Genomic DNA, 12,912 nt, shown 5'->3' on the forward strand with positions numbered 1-12,912 from the left:
GGTAGACTGTTCCAATATTTAATCATCTTTAATGCCAAGGCATTCTTCCAAGAACTCTCTCTGGGTACAAGTTAAGCCCATTTCCTTTTATTCTATTCTTTGTGGAGCTGCAAAACAACTGCTCATCATTCTCTTTATAATAACCTGTCATATACTTGAAGACAGTTAAGTAACCAAATCCAAACTCCTCATTGGGCCCATTTCCTACAATTCTAATAATTTTTGATGCTTTTCTTTGATATGATCCGATTCCTTTCCTCCACATTGTAAAATGTGGGGAGTAAAACTGGGCAAAGGGGCCTCACTGGGACAAGTATAATGGAAAGATTACATCTCGAACCTTATGAACCAAATTGCTCCTAGAGAAATACTAAAGAATTGGGACAGGTTTCGTAGAAATGCCTTATCTCCTTATTAATGAAGATCTGAATTTCTCTCTAAGATGCAAATAATCGAAACTAGTTAAAGTCCTTAGAATAAGCATTGTTAATTGTTGAGATGAGACAATGGGGTAAACTTACACTTTGTTAAATATATTTGTCTTAAAGCAAATCTGTCCATTCTGAGTTAAATTTGAAGAAATTGCAACAGATTGAACTGCTGGAAGAAATTGTGGATCTGGGTAAGAAAGTTGCGGTAAGTGTTACCTGAACGTTTTAAATATATGAAGTAGAGATACTCTGCCTTGTTATATGGAATGTGTGGTGGCTAAAAGTGGCGGAATGGGTCTGTTACCCACCAGGTTTGTTTATTTCAGGTTCTTAAGTATTTTAATGAAAGTGGAAGTGGTCCCCTAGTAGTACGATATATAAACCCAGAGTTGGTAGATTCCTCAGAACTTACCTAGTTCACTTCCTCACTGTCAGTGGTGTCTTCTTCAAATACAAAAGACAACTATATTTAATGCATCTCCAGGGCTGTCTGGACAGTGTGTTTACATAGAAACAGCATGGCCTAAAGAGAAGAAAACACAGGTGTGAGAATGAGGACCTGGGTTCCAATCCCAGCTCTGGCACTTGCCTGCTATACCTCAGTTTCCTCACCTTTAAAGTGGGGGTTCAGTACTTGTCCTCCCTCTCCTCTAGGCTGTAAGCCCCATGTGGGATAGGGACTGTGTCCAACCTGATAAACTTGTATCTCCCCCGGTGCTTAGTACAGAATTTGGCACACACAGTAAGCTTTTCATCAGAACCATATTAACAACAGTCACTATTATTTTGATTCTCTGACACTATGAATGAATTTGAGCCTAATAGTTGGAATGCTGCCTGATAATCTCGTAGTTTTGTTTTTTTATTGATTTTTGAAGTGTTTTCCTAAATACAGCCTCAAAGTCAAAGGTAGAAAATGCTTAGAAAAGTGGGTTAGATGTTTTTTAAAACTGTGAAACTTGATGTAGAAAGCCAGTCCATATCCCGCTAGATTAATGTTACTCATATACATATGGGATCAAGCTTAAATCAAGTTCCACATCAAGCTTGAATCTGTAGAGTGGAGGTAGCATAGAGTCCTTCATCGCAATTCCAACATTCAGGTTTGTGAACATTTTCAAGAGCCTCAGCTACCAGCAGTAATGTCCTAGAACAGAGCTAATCTATAAGTGTTGAAATAAAGCTTGTTGCCTCCCCAGTTATGTTGGGGTGGATATGTCTAAAAGTTGGATGACATTGGAATAGCCACCTGGTCTTTGATGAGCTGAAGTGAGTCATCTGCAAGAAACAATGTGACTTGATGGCTAGAGTGTGAACCTGGGAGTCAGAAAGACCTGAGTTCTAATTCTGACTGCCACATTCATTCATTCATTCAATTGTATTTATTGAGCGCTTACTGTGTGCAAAGTACTTACTGTGTGCAAAGTACTATACTAAGTGCTCGGGAGAGTACAGTATAATAACAGACAGACACTTTCCTGCCCACAGTGAGCTCACAGTTTAGTCGCATGTCTGCTCTGTGACCGTGGGCAAGTCGCTTTACTTCTCTGGGTCTCAGTTATCTCATCTGCAAAGTGGGGATTAAGAGTGTGAGCCCCATGTGGGACAGGGACTGTGTTCTGCCTGATTAAGTTGTATCTACCCTAGTGCTTAGAACAGTGCTTGGCACATAGTAAGCGCTTAATAAGAACCATTATTATTACTATTATTAAGTAGGGTGGGCAAAGAAAATACCATCAAGAACATCCTGAAAAACCACTTCAAATAGTATAGTAGTAGAGCTGTGGACTGATGAAAATAACAAATGCCAATAAACCAACCTGGTATGCCCCAGTCAGAAATGGGGTAAACCATTTTGAGCAACGGATTTAGGCATCTTAAGAAATAGCAGTAAGCTTCCTGAAAAATAACTCCAGCTACGAATCAGAGGATAGTCTTCACAAATATGTGTTGCAGAAAGGACGGCTTGTCATATAATGTTTATTTTGGCCATTTTTGCACATCTGGATGGCACCTGTCTGTGCAGTATTACCGTTAAGCATGAAGAAAACCTATTTATAGGTATTTATAGATGAGCCACACAGTTGTGAATTTTCTGAACTAATTTTTTTCCTAAATGAATTTTTTCTCCAGAACTGAGAAGAGGAAGTTACTAAGTAGCTTCATATAGTTTGTGTGATGTGACTATACTCTGTTAGAAACACTGAATGTTGGCTTAGGTAAATTTGGAAAAAAGGCTTTATCATCTTGTTATAGCATATGCAAGATCTTGCTTAATGGAGCTTTACACAGTAGTAACCGAATGTTCCTCTGTTTTGGTAATCCACTAAAGCTCATACTGAAGGAGACTTGTGAATCTGTCAGTCCATTCTCAGTAGTTGCTCAGAAACTACTAAATTTCTCAGTAGTTATTCCTACTTTGCAGTGCATTTGGGGTTTTTCTTATACTACCAAGGAAATTGCCAATTTCTTGTTAAGTATATTATTATTACTATTCCGTATTACATTATATATGTCCCAACAGTTAGTACAATGTTTTTCACATAGCTGTATTTAAGTACTTTGTGTCAAACACTGTACTAAACATTGGAGTAGATACAGTATAATCAGGTCAAACACAGTCCAAGGCCCTCATGGGGCTCACATTCCAAACACTTATTAACTGATAGGTCCAGTGTTACATGTTTGCTTAAAGCTAGGAAAAGCTGTGAGGGAGTCAGACTGCTCCTTTTGTAAATCACCTCTCTGGAAAGTCCAGGTAGTTTGAACAGGGAGAGTTCTCTGTGATTTTAGTGACAAGTTTAAGAGAAACTATATAACATTGTATGCTATTAATTCACTGTCCACGTTGTAACTGATTTTCAAACTTGCCATTAAGGTAAAGACTTGATTCCAAATTGCAGTCACGGTCAAGATGTGTAATGTAAAATGAGGTGTTATTTGTAAGATGTGCTTCATTTCTGGGATTAATGACTCTGAATAGATGTCAGTGCTTTTTCCTTTAGTGAAACTAGGAATTTCACTTTGATCAGGTGAAGTGTTGTATAACCCATTTTTCATTGTTGGTTTTGTTTTTCAGAATGATCAGTTTTTTATTGGTGGCATCCTGAAAATTGGCTCCAAAATAGAAGATGTAAGTGTTGGATTTTTGACATTGTTAGAATTATCTTAGGAAGACGTGTAAAGACATTTGGATAGCAAAGAGTCTTGGAAATCTTGTTAGGTTTACAGAGCATGGGCTATATTGCATTTAATGGGGACGCCCTAGCCCGGCAAATTTTTATTCTGGTGAATATTGTATTGAAGAGTGCAGGTCTGGGAGATATGCACCACTGGCACTCATGACTAATATTTATTTAACTATCATGAATGTGGTTTTGAAACTCACATATCAGTCTGACATATTTTGACAAGATTCAGGCAATGGCGCCCACCAACTCCGCTATATTGTAATAATAATAATGTTGGTATTTGTTAAGCGCTTACTATGTGGAGAGCACTGTTCTAAGCGCTGGGGTATATACAGGGTAATCAGGTTGTCCACGTGAGGCTCACAGTTAATCCCCATTTTACAGATGAGGTAACTGAGGCACAGAGAAGTTAAGTGACTTGCCCACAGTCACACAGCTGACAAGTGGCAGAGCCGGGAGTCGAACCCATGACCTCTGACTCCAAAGCCCAGGCTCTTTCCACTGAGCCAAACTGCTTCCCGTACTCTCCCAAGTGCTTAGTACATTGCTCTGCCCACAGTTGGAGCTCAAATGCCATCAAATGAGTGGTCCATGAAGCATTATATGAATGTTTTTAAACATGCGTATATGGGAATGTGTTACAAAATATTTGTTTGCCTAATGACGACTCTTCAGATTCAGTGTTTCTTAGTAACACTTTCCAATTTTAAAATATTGGTGCAGGGATGATTAAATGAGAGTTATGGTTGCATTTTGAAATTCCAGGTGATTTAATAATGAGTCAAATGGTTACTGGTATATTTTTGAAAGAAAAAAATTGATGTTCAGTATCCTCGTGGTCATGTAATTTTTAATTATGCTGTCAGTAGAGTTAATATTGAGCATATAATGTGTGAAGAGCACTGTATTATGTGCTTAGGTAACATACGAAGCTAGAATATGTCATCTCTGTCTATGGGTGTTAATATTTTAATTAGGGGTGGTAAACATAAATGGACAAATACATAATCCCAGCTCCACCACTTGTTAGCTGTGTGACTTTGGGCAAGTCACTTTACTTGAGAAGCAGCGTGGCTCGGTGGAAAGAGCACGGGCTTTGGAGTCAGGGCTCATGAGTTCGAATCCCAGCTCTGCCACTTGTCGGCTGTGTGACTGTGGGCAAGTCACTTAACTTCTCTGTGCCTCAGTTCCCTCATCTGTAAAATGGGGATTAAGACTGTGAGCCCCACGTGGGACAACCTGATTCCCCTGTGTCTACCCCAGCGCTTAGAACAGTGCTCGGCACATAGTAAGCGCTTAACAAATACCAACATTATTATTATTATTATTACTTCTTTGTGCCTCAGTTATCTTGTCTGTAAAATGGGGATTAAAACTGTGAGCCCCATCTGGGACGACCTGATAACCTTATATCTCGCCCAGTGCCTAGAACTGTGCTTGGCACATAGTAAGCACTTAAATACCATCATTATTATTGTACTGTCTATGAACATCATCATTTTAAGTAGTGGAACACTATATATGTTCGTTGATACTGATAAAATGGTGATATTCTTGTAAAATTTCCCCAGCGCAAATGGAAAAGTGAATCTTAATCCACTATTCAAGTCTTTCAAGAGATGTGTAGTTAAATTCATGACCATTATTTAAAAACCTGATGTTTAGTCTTTTAGATAGGCCAATATATTCAAAGACATTGCTTTTAAAATCCCACTACATTTCCTTTGTGTGAGGTAACAATTCTTAATAATAATACTTAATTCTGAGTTTTGAACTCTGTTTATTTTATATATGTTTATTTTATTTTAAAAATCTGTTTATATAGAGAAGCAGCGTGGCTCAGTGGAAAGAGCGTGGGTTTGGGAGTCAGAGGTCATGAGTTCGAATCCCAGCTCTGCCACTTGTCAGCTGTGACTGTGGGCAAGTCACTTCACTTCTCTGGGCCTCAGTTCCCTCATCTGTAAAATGGGGATTAACTGTGAGCCTCTCGTGGGACAACCTGATGACCCTGTATCTACCCCAGCTCTTAGAACAGTGCTCGGCACATAGTAAGCATTTAACAAATACCAACATTATTATATGATTTATGTTGGAGTTGAAAAATAATGTCAAAAAATGATATCCTAGAAAAATCAGAAAGACTATTGAACTTCCATTCTTTACCTTTGTTTAGAGGCTTAAGACAATGTCTTTTTTCTTTATTTGAAACAGAGGAGCCCTGTAATGGATGAAACCTGTAATTGGGTAAAATACACAGGCGAATTTAAAGTTCTACATAAATTAGAAAAATTTGGAGATTACTGTTGGCCAATGTTAGAAATTTTCTTTACTGAATGTAAGTATACCCAAGATGGTGACTGATTTCTTTTTTAAAACAAGCAGTTCTGGGATACTGTGCACGAGGTTGTGTGCTTTATCTTTTCAGTTCTGATCCCTCATTGAACTCTTGGAATTTCTGGTCAGCTTTTCCTTTTTGCTCATTATATTTCTTCATATTTTCAGTGGCTCCATAGTTATTTCTAATTTTCCAGATTAGAAGTGAAAGTTTAGGCATTGCAGTTCTCTCTTTTTTTTATGCCAAAGGAAAAGAATGACATGGAGTAAAACTCATTTTACCAAGATAATTTTCCTGGTCTTGAAACAAAACCTCTTGGCTGCCTTTGACCCAGTGAACTAATTTCAGCACTCTGTGTCAACTTGGCACTTGGGCACCCTCCAATAGCTCTTTTGTACATACTTTTGTACTCTTTTTACTTTCTCCTATCTGTAACTTATTTTATGCCTGTCTCCCATAGCAGGGTATTGTAGACAGAGATCTGTCTACTAATTCTATTGTGTTCTCCCAAGTGCTTAGTACAGTGTTCACACAGACTCTCAGTAAATACTATTGATTTGTTCAAAATGAGGTTTTGGTGAAGAATCTATTGTTCTTAGACCATGTCTAATCCCTTTTGTCTTTTTGACTTGATGAGTCCTAACTGGAAAAAACACACACTGTTAGCTTTTCTTTGGGCATAAGCTCAGGCTCCCTCTGAGAAAGGCATATCCTCTGGGTTGTAGTAATGGAATTTGGCCAGTATGTGTACAGTAATGATAAAACAAGAGGAAATATAGTATGAGGGATTATAAATTGAATATAAGGAAGAACTTCCTGAAAATTTGGGTGTATGTGACTATCTCCTTCAGTTGAAGGTATTTAAAAATAGGTTCATTCTTCATTTCCTCGAATGGTTTAAAGATGATCTTCCCTGAAGGTAAGTAAGTCATTAGAATAGATTGCCTCAAATTCCCTTCTTGGCCATTGGCTATACCTACCCCTGGAAGCCAAATTTACTTGGCTTGAAATTGCCACAGCATATTTACTCTTATCCATCATCACTTACCCGCCCTGTGCAGGAGAGAGCAAAAAGAAAGACAATAATGCCAGATACATTTTGATTTTAAGTACTTATTTTGCTGGTGTTCTAATTATTGGATCCAATGATAGGATACCAAGTTTATTTCATTCTCTTTTTACCAGCTGTTTGATTTTAAAGTATTTTGGGGGGAATTATTTAGACTTTGAACCCCATGGGAGATAGGGACAAGGGGTAGAATTCATTCAAGTACCTATTTCTATGAACATGTAAATATTCAATACACGTCTCCAAGCAGAATAATAATAATGTTGGTATTTGTTAAGCGCTTACTATGGGCCGAGCACTGTTCTAAGCGTTGGGGTAGACACAGGGGAATCAGGTTGTCCCACGTGGGGCTCACAGTCTTAATCCCCATTTTACAGATGAGGGAACTGAGGCACAGAGAAGTTAAGTGACTTGCCCACAGTCACACAGCTGACAAGTGGCAGAGCTGGGATTCGAACTCATGAGCCCTGACTCCAAAGCCCGTGCTCTTTCCACTGAGCCACCCTGCTTCTCTAAGCGGAAGCAGCATGGTGTGCTGGATAGAGCATAGGCCTGGGAGTCCGAAGGTCATGGGTTTTAATCCCAGCTTCGCCACTTGTCTGCTGTGTAATCTTGGGCAAATCGCTTCTCTGGGCCTCAGTTACCTCACCTGTAAAATGGGGATTGAGACTGAGCCCACCAAGGACAGGGACTGTGTCCAACCCGATTTCCTTGTATCTACCCCAGTGCTTAGTGCAGTGTGTGGCACATAGCAAGCACTTAACAAGTACCATAGTTACTATTATTACTGTTTTTTTACCTGATTAACCTGTGTCTATCCCAGCCCTTAGAACAGTGCTTGACACACAGTGAGTGCTTAACAAATACCTTTAAAAAATAATTTGGATAGCTTTGCTAAATAGAATTTAATGGTATTACAACAGCCAAAATTTGAAATCCTTTTTGACACAAATTTAGGCTTCTTAACCAATATTTCAAAATATCCTACTGGTTGCTTAGGCTTTCTAATGTTTTGGGGACAAGAAGGCTTCCTTTGTAGTACCTTAGGAATCATTGATTTCCATATGGTTGAGAAGGATTATTTTCTATTCACTTTATGATATTGGTAATAAGAATTCTTCTTTGTCAGAAATAAGAACCATATTGAGAATGTCGTAGCAGCAGTGAATCTAAGGCAGTTTTTTAAAAAAGGTAGAAGTGTTATGAAAGCCAACAACAAATGAGTATTTATTTCTCTCTCCCCAGACAAATATTATATAACCAAAGTTGCCCTGGAAGACTGCAATTTAGTTGAAGAGTTTGGATCTCAGAACTGCGATTCCTGTACAAGGGTAGGTTTGTGTGTCCTTTAGAATATGTTTTAATATTGTCTCTAATAGTGTAATAAACCCAGACGACTGGTATTTTGTATCTGTTGTTTAAGAAATACATTCGCAACTATTGTTTAAATTCAGCAAAATGGTTGAGGGGCTGCTTTAATAAAAAATTCTCATTCTTGGAGCAAATAGTTCTGAAGGAAAAATACCTTGTAATTAGGAATTTCTCAGGTGTATCCTTGTGCTTAAGGTAGAAACTTCTGGATATGGATAACACAAGTATGAGTGGAAAAACAGGTTTTTGTGAGATTGGGTAATTGTCTTTTGCTTAAATTTGACTTAGTAGAAACAGATCCAATGTTCAAGAGGCTTCAACAAAATCCCCTGGGTATGTTTCGTGTATTCTGTTTGAGAAGAAAAACATGAAAAGATTTATCTTTTTTGAGTTGAAAAACTAGCTCCGTCTCTGGCCTAGATCTGATTTCAAATAGACTGAAGAAAACTATTTTGGATGTATTATGGTTAATTGGAAGAAGGACATAATGAAATAAGCATGGCTTGTTTAATTTATTTGGATCACTTGTCAAATGCTTCTGTTATACTGTGCAAGCATTTTCCTCCTTAAAAGCCAGCCCAGTGCTAAAGATGCATCTTACAATATCATATTTAAGAATGGAGGTGCAAAAAGGTGAAATTATACTCTTTAGAGCAGTTTGTAATAGACATTTTAAGGCAAAAAGTAAACAGCCCACATTCAGCATACTAAAAAATTTGTTGCCTTACTAATAACTTAGAATAATTTGATATTTGTTGGATATAGTATTCATGATTTTAAAGTTGCATTATTTTAATTATAGATATGAATTATAATGTTATAAATCATATGGATACTCCAGTTGAGTGAATGGGAATCTGGTAACCACAAGATTGAAAGGCTGAAGTACTTGAGTGTGAACATTTATTTTCCTTCTTAGTTGGAGTTAATTTTGATTTGGTATGCATGCTGTTTTTTGATCTCTCAGAAAGGAGAAATGATGAAAGAGAGAGGAAATGAAGAATTTTCCCAAAAGAAGTATGATTTGGCAATCCTTTTCTACACCAGAGCGATTAACTTTTGGTAAGGATTAAGCATAATACCTGGATTCTTTTTTATAAAGGAGAAGAGAAAAGTGTCTGGGAAGACTAAAGGTAGGATGAGTTAGTGTTTTGAGGCAGTTTGGAATTTCTTCAAATTGTCTTTACAGTATATTTATCCGCTTCTCATCATTTCATCCGATATAGGAAGAGAGTAAAAATAAGCAAGACTGAGCGTGTAGTATGCCATATTGTTAATTTTTTTTCATCAGAAGAAAAAAACCTTAGCAGGGCTGCTTTAACCACCGGATAAGAGGGACAGCTGCTCTGGTCCATCAGTTTCAGAATGGGATCACCTCAACTAGTCTTCTCACCCCACTCAACCAACTGCTCCATTCACTGCTCTTGTAGTGTTAAGTACCACACTAGCCTAGGCTGTAGTCTAGACTAGACTCCCCTTCTAGACTGTAAGCTTATTGTGGGCGAGGTAACATTTTTGTTGTTATATTGTACTCTCCCAAGCACTTAATATAGAGCTCTGCATACAGTAAGCACTCAATAAATACGATTGATTAATTGAATGAATAAATGAAGGTGGGGGAATTTGTTCAGTAATATTTATTGACCTCCTCCATGCAGAGTACTCTACCGGGACAAGTACAGTAGAGGATAAATTAGGCCCAATCAGTCCAAGGTATTTATTGAACATTTTCTGTGTGTAGAACATCAATCAGTCATATTTATTGAGCACCTACTGTGTGCAGAGCACTGCGCTGAGCACTTGGTAGGGTTCAGTATAACAGAGTTGTAGACACTCTCCTTGCCCACAGTGAGTTATAGTCTAGATGGGGAAGCAGACATTAAAATAAGTGATGGATATGTACATAAGTGTTGTGGAGCTAAGGGCAGGATGAATATCAAATGCTTAAAGGGTGCAGATCTAAGTGCGTAGGTGAAGCAGAAAGAAGAATTAGGGGAAATATGGGCTTAGGGAAAGCCTCTTGGAAGAGATGTGATTTTTAATAAGGCTTACCCACGAGACTCTGGAGGAGGAAATGATATGAAATAATAAAAACAACAAAATAATATAAGAAAGCCAGGACAACATTATGAGATTATGTGTAAGAACAGTAGTTTGCCCACACTGAGAGGAAAGAAGGAGGGAAGGAGGGAGACTTTGTTCCTGGACTTTCATTCCTCCAGGTCCCCCAGGACCTTATGTTGCTCTGATTCCATAGAAGTTGATTACTGCCATAGGGTTTTGTCTCCTAGTCAGTAGTATTGAAAAATCTGAAGGATTTGGGAGGTTTTTTTTTCTGTGACTTTTCTTTCCTTTTCAGGTAACCTTTTTTTTTCCTAATGAAGCTGGTTTTTTTTCCCCTTGCAGCCCTGAAAATCACCTTCTTTACAGTAACAGAGCTCTTTGTTTTCTTCGAATTGGACAATACAAGTAAGCATTCTCACCAACCCAAGATCCCTCTTATGGTCTTGAAGCTCTCTATCGTTTTGGGCCAACATTTTTTTTGGTTATCCTAAAATGCAGTAATAAGGACATGTAGAAAAGGCACAGTTTTCACAGTTAGTTCTCTGATGACACCAGGTTTCGTTCCCAAAGAACGCTGCATTAAGGAACACTCGTGATGGGGTATGCGTGCTTTGGATCCATGCCTCTTGCACACCCACAGCCACTCCTTCCAACATCACTTCTCTTTCTACTCAAGCAGGCGAGCATTAGCGGAAGAACGTTCATTCCCTAAATCCCCAACAACATTCCATCCTAAATGCATAGTGAAAGCACAAATTGTGGGAGAACTGACCGTTGTTGAAAATCTCACGTATAACAATTTATATAGAAGATGTATCTATTTTCTGTAATATTTCCTTTACTGCTGACTAATATTTTTAAATCTTTGAAAATGGAAGTTTAAAATACCAGGGATTAAAGAAAACTAAATAATAGGGACCTCGAAGTCAAGATGCCTCCGGTTTCTGAAGTTTTGAGTTTGAGCTGGACACAGCTCTTAACCTGGAAATCGAGAGCAGTGATCCTGTATTTGGTTATTATATGGATTAACTGAAAAGTCCATAAAATTTTAGGACATCATTTAGGTGCTAAGTATTCTACTGAAGCAAATATAAAAGCATGAGGATAATCTTCCAATATGCTGTGTAATGAAATTTTTTGCTTCCCTATTCCCTAAGAATGGCCTTGGTAGAAATAAAGGAGATCATGGGAAAAATAGCTGTGCCCTATGTCACTCAGCTGCTTTCTCTTCTCTTTTACCCGTATTATGTGTCTCTTCACTTTGATTCAGATAGAATTTCTAGAAAAACATTCAGTAACTGTGGCTTAAACTTGATACCATTACTTTTCAAGCCCTTAAAAGGGCAGGAATATCAATTTTTCTGCACACATTCCATCAACTAAACCAGATGAGACAATAGGTCACCTGAAAGATATAATATTTAGAGATGATTATGCTGATACTTATGACTTTGTAAAGGATTTTAATGTCCTTGAAAATTAGAAAGATAGTTCTCTTGAAGCTGCCCATTTAGATAAGAGCAGAACATTTTAGTAGCTGAGTTATTTCCCGTAACCAGAGGTGTGGCAACTATCTTGTGACCTCACTTTATTTTGCACAGGTTGCTTAGGAAAGAAAATGAAGGTACAATGTAAAAGAAATTTAGGCAGACCGGAGTGTTGGGTAGATTTACTTGAAAAATCACTGTGGAATTTTTAATGACACAAGTATTTAGCAATTTAGATGTTCGTTGCTTTTTTAATCTTGTTGAAAACAATACCAGCTCAATGCACCAGAAAGCTGTTTTGGGAATCAGTGTTTAGACTGTGTGGGAGAATTAGCAGTGTAACTTCTGAATCTGATTTTGGAATAGCAGTACAGTTTATTTATCTGACTTCTCTGACTTTGAAGAAAAATATTAACAGATTATATAACATGCTCCATTACTTCTTTTCATTTAAGGAGAGCCCTTGCTGATGGAAAAAGAGCTACTATTCTAAAGCATAATTGGCCAAAGGTTAGTTTCACTTGCATTGCAACCTCTATTTCAGTGAGAAAATTATCCTGAAAAATGATTTTATAAAAGCTAAGTCTATTAAGACACTTTTCAGGTTCCACATTTGCTTGACTTGATAAAAGTTGAGGCCATTTTGTAATTCTTTGAATCTCCATGCATTATTGTACTATGTTCAGTACAGTGAACTCTTTAGGGGTATTTAATTATGACCTGGAAGTCAAGAATCAAAGTCTGAACCTGCCAATCAACACTGATACAATTTTCTACTATTAACCTTATGCTTCAAAATGTACATGTAGAACTGTTGCATGCCTATATTACTGTGAGCCTGTATGTAAATTGTTTGCCTTAGGTTTCTCCATGTGCGAATTCAGAAATATTACTGACTTGCTCTTCAGAGTGCTGGTGTTGTAACTAATGACTGTAAAGAGATTTTCATAGATTAACACTGTTG

General features: G+C 37.7%; 1 protein-coding gene across 4 annotated transcripts in view; it reads left to right on the top strand.

Moving 5' to 3' along the window:
• Nucleotides 1-12,912, top strand: part of TTC3 (tetratricopeptide repeat domain 3) — a 74,169-nt gene that overhangs the window by 6,360 nt on the left and 54,897 nt on the right. For all 4 annotated transcript variants that reach the window (XM_029046539.2, XM_029046541.2, XM_029046540.2 and 1 more), the window contains 7 exons: nucleotides 549-636; nucleotides 3,511-3,564; nucleotides 5,834-5,957; nucleotides 8,272-8,357; nucleotides 9,365-9,459; nucleotides 10,804-10,866; nucleotides 12,404-12,458. In XM_029046539.2, the coding sequence (XP_028902372.1) occupies nucleotides 549-636; nucleotides 3,511-3,564; nucleotides 5,834-5,957; nucleotides 8,272-8,357; nucleotides 9,365-9,459; nucleotides 10,804-10,866; nucleotides 12,404-12,458 (565 nt within the window). The remainder of the gene's footprint in view (nucleotides 1-548; nucleotides 637-3,510; nucleotides 3,565-5,833; nucleotides 5,958-8,271; nucleotides 8,358-9,364; nucleotides 9,460-10,803; nucleotides 10,867-12,403; nucleotides 12,459-12,912) is intronic.

Source organism: Ornithorhynchus anatinus, chromosome 18 (assembly GCF_004115215.2).
Source record: "Ornithorhynchus anatinus isolate Pmale09 chromosome 18, mOrnAna1.pri.v4, whole genome shotgun sequence".
In the NCBI taxonomy this organism is placed as follows: Eukaryota; Metazoa; Chordata; class Mammalia; order Monotremata; family Ornithorhynchidae; genus Ornithorhynchus; species Ornithorhynchus anatinus.